The following is a 12,650-nucleotide window of genomic DNA, read 5'->3' on the forward strand; positions in this document are numbered from 1 at the left end:
CCCTGTTGTGTGCAAATAATCCTTGGAATTTTTTTATCCTGTTATTATTGTTTTTTTTTAATTTATTTACCCATGTACAACCTAATCCTTCCAAATGAGACCTAGATACTGTGAAACTGGAGTGAAAGACATTGCTTGTGTCTTTACAATGGCTGTGTGGAGGCAGCCCTTTCCTCTATTTTCAGCGCAGAGGTGCACATGCTTTTATTTAATCAAATGATCCACGAGACACTACAAAAAAGAGATAATGACAGCCTAGAATGACTGTTTTGTGCTACAAAGCTTGGTGCATGGAGCAATTATTAGCCCAGGCACAGGCAGGCTCTATCTTTTCCTTTTCCTGCTGAGTTTATTCCAGTGAATTGCACCTGGATGATAAAGTCCAACAAGTAGATTTGTTCTCCAGTCTATCCACCAGTCTATCAAAGCGGGACTGTCTCTACAGAAAGGCCTCCCAGTGCTTTGTCCAGCCTAGTGTGAAGTGTCTCATCTAATAATGAACTTTCGATCTCTTTTTTCCTGAGAAGATGATTCACCGCCAACATAATCCTTAGAGAAATTCTCTAGGCTTTTATCTGTAAACTTTCTTTCCTATTTCTATTGCCTCTTGACACAATGTACAGTGTCAGGAATGTTTTTATGTTTACTTCAGATGTTTTAACTATCTTCTCTAAGCTTAACAGTGGCCAAACTAAAGCTCTTAAGCTTTTACTATGTTTTCTCAAAATATGTACTACTAGAAAATCATCATATAAGTTATAATCTTGGTTTGCTAAAGTAATCTTTTAGGTTTTTACCAATGGTATGGTAAAGAAATATTGAGTCTTGTGTTTGACTTACATAGACTTTTTGGAGGGATTTTTTTTTTTTTTTTTTTTTTTTTAATGGCTGCACCCACAACCATACACAAGAACAACCAATATGGAAGTTCCCAGTACAGGGATCGAAGTCAAGCTGCAGTTCTGGTAATACCAGATCCTTAACCCACTGTGCCAGGCTGGGGATTGATCCTGTGCCTCCACAGTTATCTGAGCCACTGCAGATGGATTCTTAATCCACTGTGCCATAAGCAGGAACTCCTGGGGGAACTTTCAATTCAAAGTTATTTTTTTTCCTGAGAGTCTTACTGTCATACCTACTGACAGAAATAATACCTGAACTTTTCTTGGATGTATGTCATATACAATTAAGTTGTACGGAATCATTCTACACAGGATCATACTCTTATTTTACAAAGCCAATACATCTTCTTCGTGGTCTACAGGGTCTTTCTTCAACCACACTTTTGCTTGATCCTACCATAAGGTAGTGCTCTGACATAACTCCAAATTGTTCTGTATTCTATGTACTCTTTTTTTTAAATCCATTTCATATTATGATCCACGTCTCCATTTTTAAATAAGAGGTATCTTGGCATAGCCCAGTCTTCTCCATTTAAGCAATATTAAAATCTCACTTTAATTCACTCTAATGTTCTCATAAGACAGATTGTTCAATTAGCTCTCAGTCATCAGAATCTGAATGTCCAGTCAATGGAGATAAATGGGAAGAAACTTAAATATACTAAATATTTGAAAGAACTGCAAAGAACTACCATATTTTAATGGGAAGTTAATTATTTTTAATGAAATTTTGACTTGGAGTTATCCAATTGGCTCCAAAGATTTTTATTACTTTCATGAGAAACATGGTAATTGCCATACCCATTGCTTAATGTTTTGTGTCCTAAGGTATCATGTTCTGATAAATCATAAATGGCATGCTTTTGGATAATTAGAATATCCCTGTATCACCTCAGTTTTTTTCTTTCCATTATTTTGCTCTCAAGAAAATTAAGATATAGAAAGTAGAACTGACATTTGTTGAGTAAGCTCTCACCAGGATTCAGTTTCACTCAGTGTAACTCAGTTATTGTCTCCTGGATGGATGTATCCATCCTTATAAATAAGCTGATAAAATTTTCTTTCAAATCACATTCTGTTTAACTCACAAAGCACACATATACTCTTCAGGTAAGATTTTATCTGCGCTATTTAGGTTTTCTGTACGTCTTAAAATGTTATGGGAAACTTCTTTTCATGTACATCTCCTCTAAAAGTTAATCAGAATACAAATATTTCTTGGGCAAAGAGCAAGGAGGTTGGCTATCAAAGTCACCTTTGAATGGGAATATGAAAGTTCACAGTCACCTAAAGCAGACTTGGTCACTGATTTTCTGATTTTATAAAATGGAACCTCAAACACAGCAACATCATAGCCCTGAAACACATCCATCCATTGGTGGTTTAAGGAGCTGTGGAGGAGAAAGGTCTTATAATGCAAAAAGGACTTATAAGGTTGTCAATAAAGACAAACTAAGGGATGGCTCTACTTATATAGCACATCTCTAGTCATCATCAACCCCAAAGGAACTCTGCTGCGTTAAGGCTCCGCCAAAACATTTATTCCTATGATATTCAGAAGGAGAAATACTGGTCCTGAGCACACCATTCAGGTACTTCACAGCAATGGCATCACTTCTCTGGGCCTCAGTCTCCTCTTTTGTAAAATAAATGACCCCTAAATGTTCTGGTTTTATGACTCAATTTGTCATTCAATATATGCTCAGAAAAGAAGACAATGATCAATTATTCTAAAACAAGACAGGTAAAGAGACTGAGAAAAGTTATTAAGGAATATTTAAGGATGGACACAACCAAATGGAAAGTACTGATGAGTAGAAGAACTAATTTGGAAGTAGAAAGTGAAAATAAGATGTTGAAAAAGTCATTTGAAAGGGAAACCTTTCAAAAGTAGTGCTTATGGAGTTGGTCCTGGTGGCAAGGCTTCATCATGATCATTCTACACATTTGCTGCATACAGAACAAACCCAACATTGAACACCCCTGAGTTCTATTTTCTTGGCAAAGGAGTGTATTATATGAATTCACTGTAATTGTGGATCTTAAGAAAATAGAGAAAGAAGTTTTCCCAAAAGCGATTTTCCATTCACAGTAATGGGACAATTCTAAAGCAGTCACTCTGTGTGTTCATGGATAATGCCTGAACACCTAAGAGGAAATATTATTTTGCCAACAATACAGAATAACATCAGTGAAGGCAGGTATCAGCTGACTGAAAGGAAATGAAGAGGCTATAATAATTAAACCAAGTTCAAACAAGTACAAGACTGTAAAAAAAAAAAAAAAAAAGTGTGTCAGAAGGAGGAAGAAGATAAATAGATGTGGTTTTTACTTGCTCACTGCTCAATGCATGTCTTAATATAGTACCTGTCAATCCGCTTAAGAAATACTACAACAAATCTTAAAGTTCTAAAAGGAGAGACTTAGTTTCCAGTCATAAACAGTTTAACACCAAGAAAAGAAAATGGCAAAGTCCTATGAGTGAAGCATTTTCATTGCGATATCCATTGCTAAGTAATCATGTACCGAAGGTGAATTTTCAAAGAAAGAGGTAAAGTCTTGAAGGCAAAGCAATACATGCATTAGTAATAAATGGTGCCTTGCACAATGCAGAATTATAACAGAGAAGAGGGATGACAGAGTCATTGTGTTTAAGTCATGAAAGAGTAAATAACATTAAAATGCAATGGCATTTAAAACAAACTCTCTGAAATTTTCATTTTTTCTTTATTTAAATCAAAAACAGAGTTGCTCTTTTCTAATTCATAGGAATTCTTTTCAGAGAAAGAACACTAATTACCTAGCATATACATAATATAAGATTACTATAACAGAAGTAAATTTTTCCCCAATAGATGGAACAGATTTTACAAGAAGGGAAAAAGAAACTTCATGGATCCTCTTGCCAGGCCATCATATACCTGGAAGGTCTTTGGGCCTCTAACTGTTAAGAGTTTGGGGCCACAAGGAATGGAATCAAAGCAATATATTAAACATATGAAGTTCCTAGTTTTTACAAAAGAAGAATGAGTCACCTGAATATCTTTATAATAAAACAAAGAAAGAGGCAAATGAACACAACTCTGAGAGTCTATTTTTTAAAAAATCTTAATTCATATTTACCTTTCAAAACTACTATTCAGAACCAAAAGTCAAGAATATTAATATAAAGGATTTAGACATTACCCTCCAAAAGAAAGACTTCACAGAGAAATAAGATCCAACCACTTCATTTTCTGAGAGTTCCTAAAAACAAACAAATATTTAGCTACATTTTGAGGTGTTTTGAGAAAACTTGATCAGCCCAGCAAATTTAAAGTAAGTAAAACTGCTCAAATTATATATACATATATATATAAAATGATACTCCGGATGTTTATAAATTTTAAGTTTTCTTCTTTCAAATACATTAAAATTTTTTTGTCATTGATATCTGATAAAAAGGTGTAAAATTTAGAAAGAATTATTTCTGTAATTTTTAAAGAATCTACTTACCACTTTATTCTTAATTGCTAAGTAATATATATATCTCAGCGTCTAACATTTTATTTTAGAAAGGATAATTATTTAAATATATTTTAAATTTTTGAGATAAGCCAGATAACATCTGTTCCTTTTTTTATTTTATTTGCTGTACCCACGACATATGGCTAGGGGTCCAATCGTAGCTACAGCTGCCAGCCTACGCCTCAGCCACAGCACAGAAGATCCCAGCCATGCTTGCGACCTACACCAGAGCTCAGAGCAATGCTGGATCCTTAACCCACTGAGCGAGGCCAGGGTTCAAACCCACAACCTCATGGCTCCTAGTCGGATTCATTTCCTCTGCACTACGACAGGAACTCTTATCTGTTCCTTTTAACAAAACAATTCCACAGGACTTCAGAATATTTTTAAAGAATGATAGCAGAAATCTTATTTATAAACATGTACTAGTTCAACTTAGCTTAATTTCTAACTAAAAATTCCCTAGTTTTATGATATCACATCATATATACATATATCTTAGCTAAGTTGAAGTCCCCACAAATAATTTTAAAGATAAATACTGAGAAAGGTGATTATTTAGGTAAAAGCAAAGGAATGGATTCATGTCAGATATTTTTATTATGTAATCCTCAGATTTTTGCAAAGTGAAACCATTTTGACTTTAGGAAATCAAAAACATAGCTACTCTTTTTGTTGTTGTTGTTGTTTGTTTTTTCTATGGCTGCCTTCATGGCATATGGAAGTTCCCGGGGTAAGGACTGAATCTGACCTATGCTGGGCCAATGCCTGGTCCCTTAACCCCCTGCAACTGGGCCTGGAATCAAACCCATGTCTCTGCAGCAACGTAAGCTGGTGTAGCCATTCTTAACCCAGTGCACCACAATGGGAACTTGATAGTTATTCACTTTTAAAGAGAACATTTAAATTACTTTGATGTTTTGCATCCTGTCTCTTGGTGCCAGTTACTATAAAATCACAGGAATCTGATAACAGTTATGAGAAAGCACTAACCTCTCACACTGTGATATAGAGGAAATAGTTTTGAAATTTATTTGATTATTCCATGATTTTATGCTGGCACTAAGATGGTAGTAGTTTAACACCTGACACGATGCCTAGTGCATGGCAGGTGCTCAATAAATATTTGTTGGTTGACCATTAGTCATCTGGAATTTCATTTGCTTAAGGACACATATTTCTTTCCAAGCGATCCTTCCAAAATCACATCAGGAGTTCCTGTCATGGTGCAGTGGTTAACGAATCTGACTAGGAACCATGAGGTTACAGGTTCGATCCTTGGCCTTGCTCAGTGGGTTAAGGATCCAGTGTTGCAGTGAGCTATGGTATAGGTCACAGACGCGGCTCGGATCCCGCTTTGCTGTGGCTGTAGCGTAGGCCTGCAGCTACAGTTCTGATTAGACCCCTAGCCTGGGAACCTCCAAATGCCATAGGAGTGGTGCTAGAAAAGGCAGAGACCAAAAAAAAAAAAAAAAAGAAAAAAGAGAGAGACAAAGACAAAAATCATATCAGAAAATAATACTGAACTAAAAGTATTATAGGGTATGCAGCAATTTGAATACATTTAGAACTTGAATTACATCAGAGATCATCTATGCAATCCACCTGTGCTTTTTTACATGAAATCTGTTTCTTAATGAAACGAATTACATTTTCTCAAGGTAATTTGCATAAGGTTTGGTTAGGTAGCATAATGAATGTCAGAGGTCATCAGGAAAAAGTCTTGAGTTTAAGACATGGTTTTACCATCACAACAGTTATAATTCATTTACATTCACAGCTATGGTTCTCATCTGTCCCACTTAGCACATTGTCATATCAGTTTCTAAAACAAAATTGCTTTAAAAATACACTTACATTTGGACGTTGGGGCGCAAACCTTGGATGGAATGATTGCAGTCCTTTTTGATGCTATGGTATTGTTTAACTCAAAAATCTTATTCCTAGCTTTTAGAAAAGGTCCATGTTTTCCTATTCTACTGCCAATTCTCTTCTTATCTCGATTTCCAGTTCTCTTTTAATTAAGCAACAAGTTTGGCAAAATGTGGATAAATTTTAAAGTATTATAATAAATTATTTCTTGGATCTCTTTACACAAATAATTTCTCCAGAATTAGTAACATAAGTTATTTAACAAACACTGAGTTTTTTCTTAATGCAAAATGTGTTAAAATGCCTTAAATAGATGCAAAAGTCTTGACTCTAGACTCAACAGTTAGAACAACTAAGACAACCATTTATCGTTTAAAAATATTGCTACTTCATTTAAAGTTAAGGTGGTCTAAGGTGACTATACTGAGATTGAACCAACTCCAAACTCTCTGTGCTTCCTCAGATGGACACAGAGGGTAATGAACTAATTATATGATTAGTATGCAAAAAGCAAAATGACATTGATGAACTGAGGGGGTTAGATTTCAACGATCAAAATTTTGAACTTCGGTTTCTCAGTTAAAACTTCAGAAACAAAAATACTAGTCACATTTGGATCCACTGAGGTCCCCAGGCTGTGCTTTTCATGTCATGTCTAATTACTTCTGTCATTCTAAATTAATTAAAATTTATATTTTATCTCATAACCTACATTCTCATGTAAATTTAAGTCTTTATTTCAAAGAAAACAAGTTCATTTTCCTGTGGGCCCTTATGTCATTTATTTCTCTGATGAGTATAAAGTTCACAGCAGGCTAGCCGAGGCCTTCTTTTCACTAGAATTTCTTTTTTTAAATTTAATTTTGATCTTTTTCTGTAATTCAATGAATTTTATTATATCGATAGTTGTACAACAGTCATCACTCACTAGAGTTTCTAATAATGATAATAACAAAAAGAATAATAATGAAGCACTTGGCATTACAATAATGAGTTCTAAACAAAGTGGTGAGGGTGAGAAAAGCAGCATAAACTCTTCATGAAGTTCAGAGAAGATTTGTCTTAATTCAAAATTGAGACAAGAGAGTGTTAAGTGAGGGAAAATGCCATTTGAAAAGTGCTAAAATTATAAAGTAATAACAAAAGGAAATAGAACAAAAACTAGGATATCAAGTTGATAAAGGAAAATTATTGAAAGTACTCTGAATGATGAATTGTTGAACTCTATCTGCTGAGCTTTTGAATTTACTAAATTAGCAAGATCCATTGGTAATATATTTTTGAAATCTATTTTTTGCTTGCCCAAACCAACCCATATTAAGAAAATTTCTCCAATGAATCTAAAAGTTAATGAGATCTCAAATTAAAAAATCAAGAGGATACATTCTTTTTCTCAGAAAAATAAAACTAAAGGATACTTCATTTTTTTCCCTAACAAATGATATGATGCTCTTTTCAGCCTTCTATAAAGTCTTTTATTTTTATAAAAATAAACTAGAAATCTTCAATTACTGCCATCAAACAAGGATTAGCCGCTGAACTTTTATTAAAAGTGGTATCTTTGGAGTTCCCATAGTGGCTCAGCAGAAACAAATCTGACTATTATCCATGAGGATGCATGTTCGATCCCTGGCCTTGCTCAGTGGGTTAAGGATCCGGCATTGCCGTGAGTTGTGGTGCAGGTCACAGACGCAGCTCAGATCCTGCTGTGTTGCTGTGGCTGTGGTGTAGGCTGGCAGCTGTAGCTATGATTGGACCTCTAGCCTGGGAACTTCCATATGCCATGGGTGTAGCCCTAAAATAGACCAAAAAAAAAAAAAGAAGGTGGTATCTTTTACTAGCCTTAATATAGACAAGACTTTACACACATTGCATGTTATTTTAATTCAACAATTCTATGATACTCAAAATATTCACAATAAATTTGAAATTGTGAAGCCTAAGATTCCAGTGCAGAAGTCGCCAGGTAGAAGTATTATCATACTGCATGTTTTTATATGCATATAATTATCAACTATACATATGCATATTAAATAATGCAATAATTATTATTATATGCATTTAAGCATATAATAATATGCTCTTTGAACACTTAGGTTAAAAATGAGTAAAAATGAATAAATCCATAAGTAAATAATGTTTATAGGCTGTAATCACTAGTTATCAAAGCTGTGGTTCTTGGATACCTCCATCAAGTTGCCTAAGTTTATCAATATGTCACTGAAAACAGGGATGTGAAGTAGAAATGCACATGGAAACACTATTTTCTTGTTTTCTTGGTTACTCAAATAGACGTTCATATCATTTATACTCATTAAACATAAAAATAATCCCCTAGCAATTCCCATTATCTTTTTAAATATTGTTGAAGGGAGAAAGATAATCTAAGTTCTGCAGAGAACCCACCCTGCAGCTGAAGCCTGGCCTTGCTCTGTCTTTTATTTTTTCAGAAATTTTACCTTAAATCTTTTATATGTGTGTGTATGTTTGTGTATGTGTATATATAAATACATGCATATGTGTATACATATATCGCTGTCAACCAGGGCACATCAACCAGTCCTTAAAAAATTATGATTTTTTTCATTGTATATATCAAGGGGACTTTAAAAATCAAAAAGTCTCCTCCCAATCACACTAATTTTAACATATATATATATATATATATATATATATATATACAACATATATAAAAACACATATGTGTATTAGATGTTTCTAATATACATTACATATATGCACACATAGATCTTGAATCAAAACACCATGTAATCCGTGGACCAACCTTAGCCCCATCATCCTGGAGCCAAGTTACATTAGTTCCCTCCCTTCGATCAGCCCAGAAAGGGTCTTGGGAAAGCATCAGCTCACTTGGTAGCACACAGCAAAGTGAAGGCCAATCTGGGACCCCACAATTAAGCATCTTAGAGCCAGCACGCTGGTGTCATGGAATCCATCCTCTGCTTGAGACAACATTTTATCCTTTCACTTTGGGCCAACTCATCTGGATTCGCTCCCCAAAGGACCCACAACATTTTAAAAATTCAACATGAGTGGTCAAATAAATGTAACATCGTTATTATAGCAAATCCCCATAGTTATGAATTATAATACATAAAAATGCATGATATTTTATTCCTCTGGGAAACATTGTCAAACAGCAAGAAAAAAAATAAATCATCTAAATGTGAAATTTAATTATGGCTCCATGTATTTTGAGGAGATAATCAAATACTCACATTATGACATCTCTATCTTAAATAAATTTACTATAAATTTTAGAAGTATAGTTAATTGAGATAAAAATGTAGTCTTTTATAATAGACATGCTAATGCTGTTCATCCTTTGTTTTTTGCTGCTTAGAAGCCTTAATTGTGAAGCTAACTTACAAGCATTTCCAAATAATACAGATTTGGGGGGATAAACAATAGTATAGTCAGGATTTTTAAAAGAATTCTGTATTTCCTTCAAAAACATGTAAGCATCTCATTTCTCAAAGATACATGCATAATCGTTTGACATGAGACACCAAAGGAAAGCCATTTTGATCCACAGCTGATAAAGTCAATGACAAATAAACAAATTTTTCATTTTTTTTGCAGTTTTAAAAAAGATCATCTATTGATTATCAAGATATGAAGTCTTTGCAGAAAGGACATGGTAATTGTTAAGCAAAGATTTTTTTTTCCCTACTAGATCTGACTGTGAGAGATACTTAAAAAGGTGTTAATCTGTTTCTCTACCATTTTTTAAAATTAAAGCACTTAGAGGTTTTCACTGGTGCATTTTTAATGTGTCATCTAAGGTGTCAGGTTTAACTACGCCCTGCAGACTTACAGGGTTGAGAGTGTTCTATGGTTTAAATGAACAATATCCTTGCAAAAATCTTATTAAAAATTGCCTCATTCAACCAGTGAATAAAGTGTTTTATAGTTCATTAAAATTATTCTGTGATTAAAAGAAATCTTTATAAAAAGATATATTACTAAAAAAAATAAGCCATCAAGTAACAGAAGATATGCTAATGAGACATCATCACATAGTCCATATTATATTATTCAAAAGATGAACTCTTAAAACAATTCTAAACTGCTATTGTTGAGAATAGGAATTGTAACGTGTATATCTTTATATCAGAATGGTTATTTCTCATAGAATTAAGTGATTTATTGAAAGCTCATAAGTTTATCATCAAACTAATAAACTCATTCTTCTGTTAAAGAGCACACACACACACACACTATGTAGTATAAGATCATTTCTGCTTGCCATCTGAGAGAAGCAATTACTTCATTATTGGCATTTTTTGTTTGACCCCACAAAATTTATTCACAAAATTCATATACACCTTCTCTTCTGAACTCATGAAACTTTCTTGTTGAATAATTTAGACTTAGAATAAATCATCAATGATAAGCTTCTTGTAGAGAGTAAAATGTTACAATAACTCAAAGCATCACCACTTCTCTGCCAAAATGTATTTTGTCACTTCAGTGTAACACTGTTACCAGGATAATTATCCAGTTACTCAAGTTTAGGAAGGCATTGATCCCTTTCTTCTTAAAATAACATTTTTCTGCAAGAGCTGAGTGAAGGCAAAATTAGAAATGTGCACAATGGAAAGTGTGCTTGCAGAAAACCGGAACGAGTGTTTTAAAGGATGCTTCTATCCCCAGAATAGGAAATATTATGGGATTCATAATTATTTACTGGTTAACATACCATTCAAATATAGCATGCATTATACATATTCTTCTTTTTCAGAGCTAAGTTTAGGTGATTTTTTTCCTACTCATTATTAGGTAGTAAGACATTTGCTCTACATAATATCTAAGTTTGTCCTGAACATAATTACATTTCTCTGTTCTCATGGTGGCTCTTCAACTCTATTTTCATGACTAAATACAAACCAGCATTACATGAGCACCACAAATAATAAGATTTTCATTGAAAAAAATCTGCTATTGGTAAGACAATGAAAATGATGAGCAGATATTTAAGTAGTGGGAAATTCCATGGGCTTATGAAGCTGCATACAGTACAGATGCACATAATAAAAAAATAACAATGTCAATTTAGCTTTTCCCCCTCTGTGGTTCTATAACCTCTAAAAAAACCAAGAAATCAAAGAAAACCTCCATACAACACTATCTGGACTATATTTAAGACCTTGCCACGAAGCATGTAATTCTCAGATTTTATCTTCACCATGGGTACGCAAAGGCAAGCTGTATACTGAAGCCCTGCTATAAAAAAGCAGACCTCGTTCTCACAAACCAAGAGTCCAGAGAAGAAAATGACCTATTTACATAAAAAATTCACCTTTGACTGAGCATAGTTATAGCAAATGTAAAATACCTGTATTTAAGGATCATATAAATAAATTATATCCTCTTTGCAAAAGTAAAAGAGGAAAAATCTTATCCACACAAGAATCTTCAAGGGGAAGATGGAAACCATTAGAAAAGGATGGATTTCCAGAATACAGTGACATAGTAATATACAAAACTAATCGTCATTCACCTCTTACTTTCTCAGGAAGCACATACTTGAATGTCACTCTTTCTCCTTTAATCCCCGGAGGAAAGAATTGGGGGAGCACTTCCATCATGTGTGAAGGATGGCGGACTAGGTGGTAATTGAAATTTCAAATTTCCCCCGGATTTTGAATTTAACACTCTGTTCTTATAACACTCATCTGGATGAATATGGCACACGTTTTAGGGGACAGTGACAATCTGAATGAATTATCAGGTAGTCAGTATGTTCTCACAGAAGAAAAACAAGTGATTTTCCTCCACTCAGCATGCAAAATCCTCATTAAATTTGATAAAATGGAAAATCCCTTAGGCTAAAAGCCCCAAAGTCATAACAGTTTGGCAAGTACCCAATGAGTGCAGGGTTAGACACAGGGAATGGAAAACTTGAAAATGTACCAGTTTAAGTGTAAAACTGGATTATTAATCATTTAAAATTCCAAGAAGTTTAGACATAAAAGTAGTACAGAATAGATGTGTACTATTTATTTTTAATTTTTTTATAGATCATAGGAAAAGACAGGATTTAGGTTGACTTAATTTATCCTTAAAATTAAATTTAAATATAAATTAAATGAACTATTTAAAGAAGAATCTTTCTATTTGTTCTTTTTTATTACAAGAAAATGGATCATTTCCATCAATTAACCCTAAAAACTATATAATATCCCACTCTAGCATTACACCTTAACTACATCTGGAAGAGAAATACTGCTACATATTAATGGATTGCAAAGTTTTTATACAGATAGCGTAATAGGGACACAGAATGAAGAAAGTTAAATTATATGAATTTTTAAAAATACATACTTTTAATATAACACTAATTTT

At 33.7% G+C, this 12,650-nt stretch overlaps 1 protein-coding gene across 42 annotated transcripts in view; it reads right to left on the reverse strand.

Annotated features, from left to right (window-relative positions):
* Window positions 1-12,650, reverse strand: part of MCTP1 (multiple C2 and transmembrane domain containing 1) — a 537,796-nt gene that overhangs the window by 222,774 nt on the left and 302,372 nt on the right. For 25 of the 42 annotated variants that reach the window (XR_014838291.1, XR_014838292.1, XR_014838290.1 and 22 more), the window contains one exon: window positions 4,089-4,148. The exons of the other annotated variants lie outside the window; for them this stretch is intronic. Coding sequence is in view for 17 of the 25 variants with exons in the window: in XM_021084538.2 (XP_020940197.2) it covers window positions 4,089-4,148 (60 nt within the window). In the remaining 8 variants the exon portion in view is untranslated. The remainder of the gene's footprint in view (window positions 1-4,088; window positions 4,149-12,650) is intronic. 42 annotated transcript variants of the gene reach the window in all.

The sequence above is a fragment of the Sus scrofa genome, chromosome 2 (genome assembly GCF_054392235.1).
Source record: "Sus scrofa isolate SSC_HxYL_T2T_F1_AM1 chromosome 2, Sscrofa_HxYL_maternal_Yorkshire_Landrace_v2.0, whole genome shotgun sequence".
NCBI lineage: Eukaryota > Metazoa > Chordata > Mammalia > Artiodactyla > Suidae > Sus > Sus scrofa.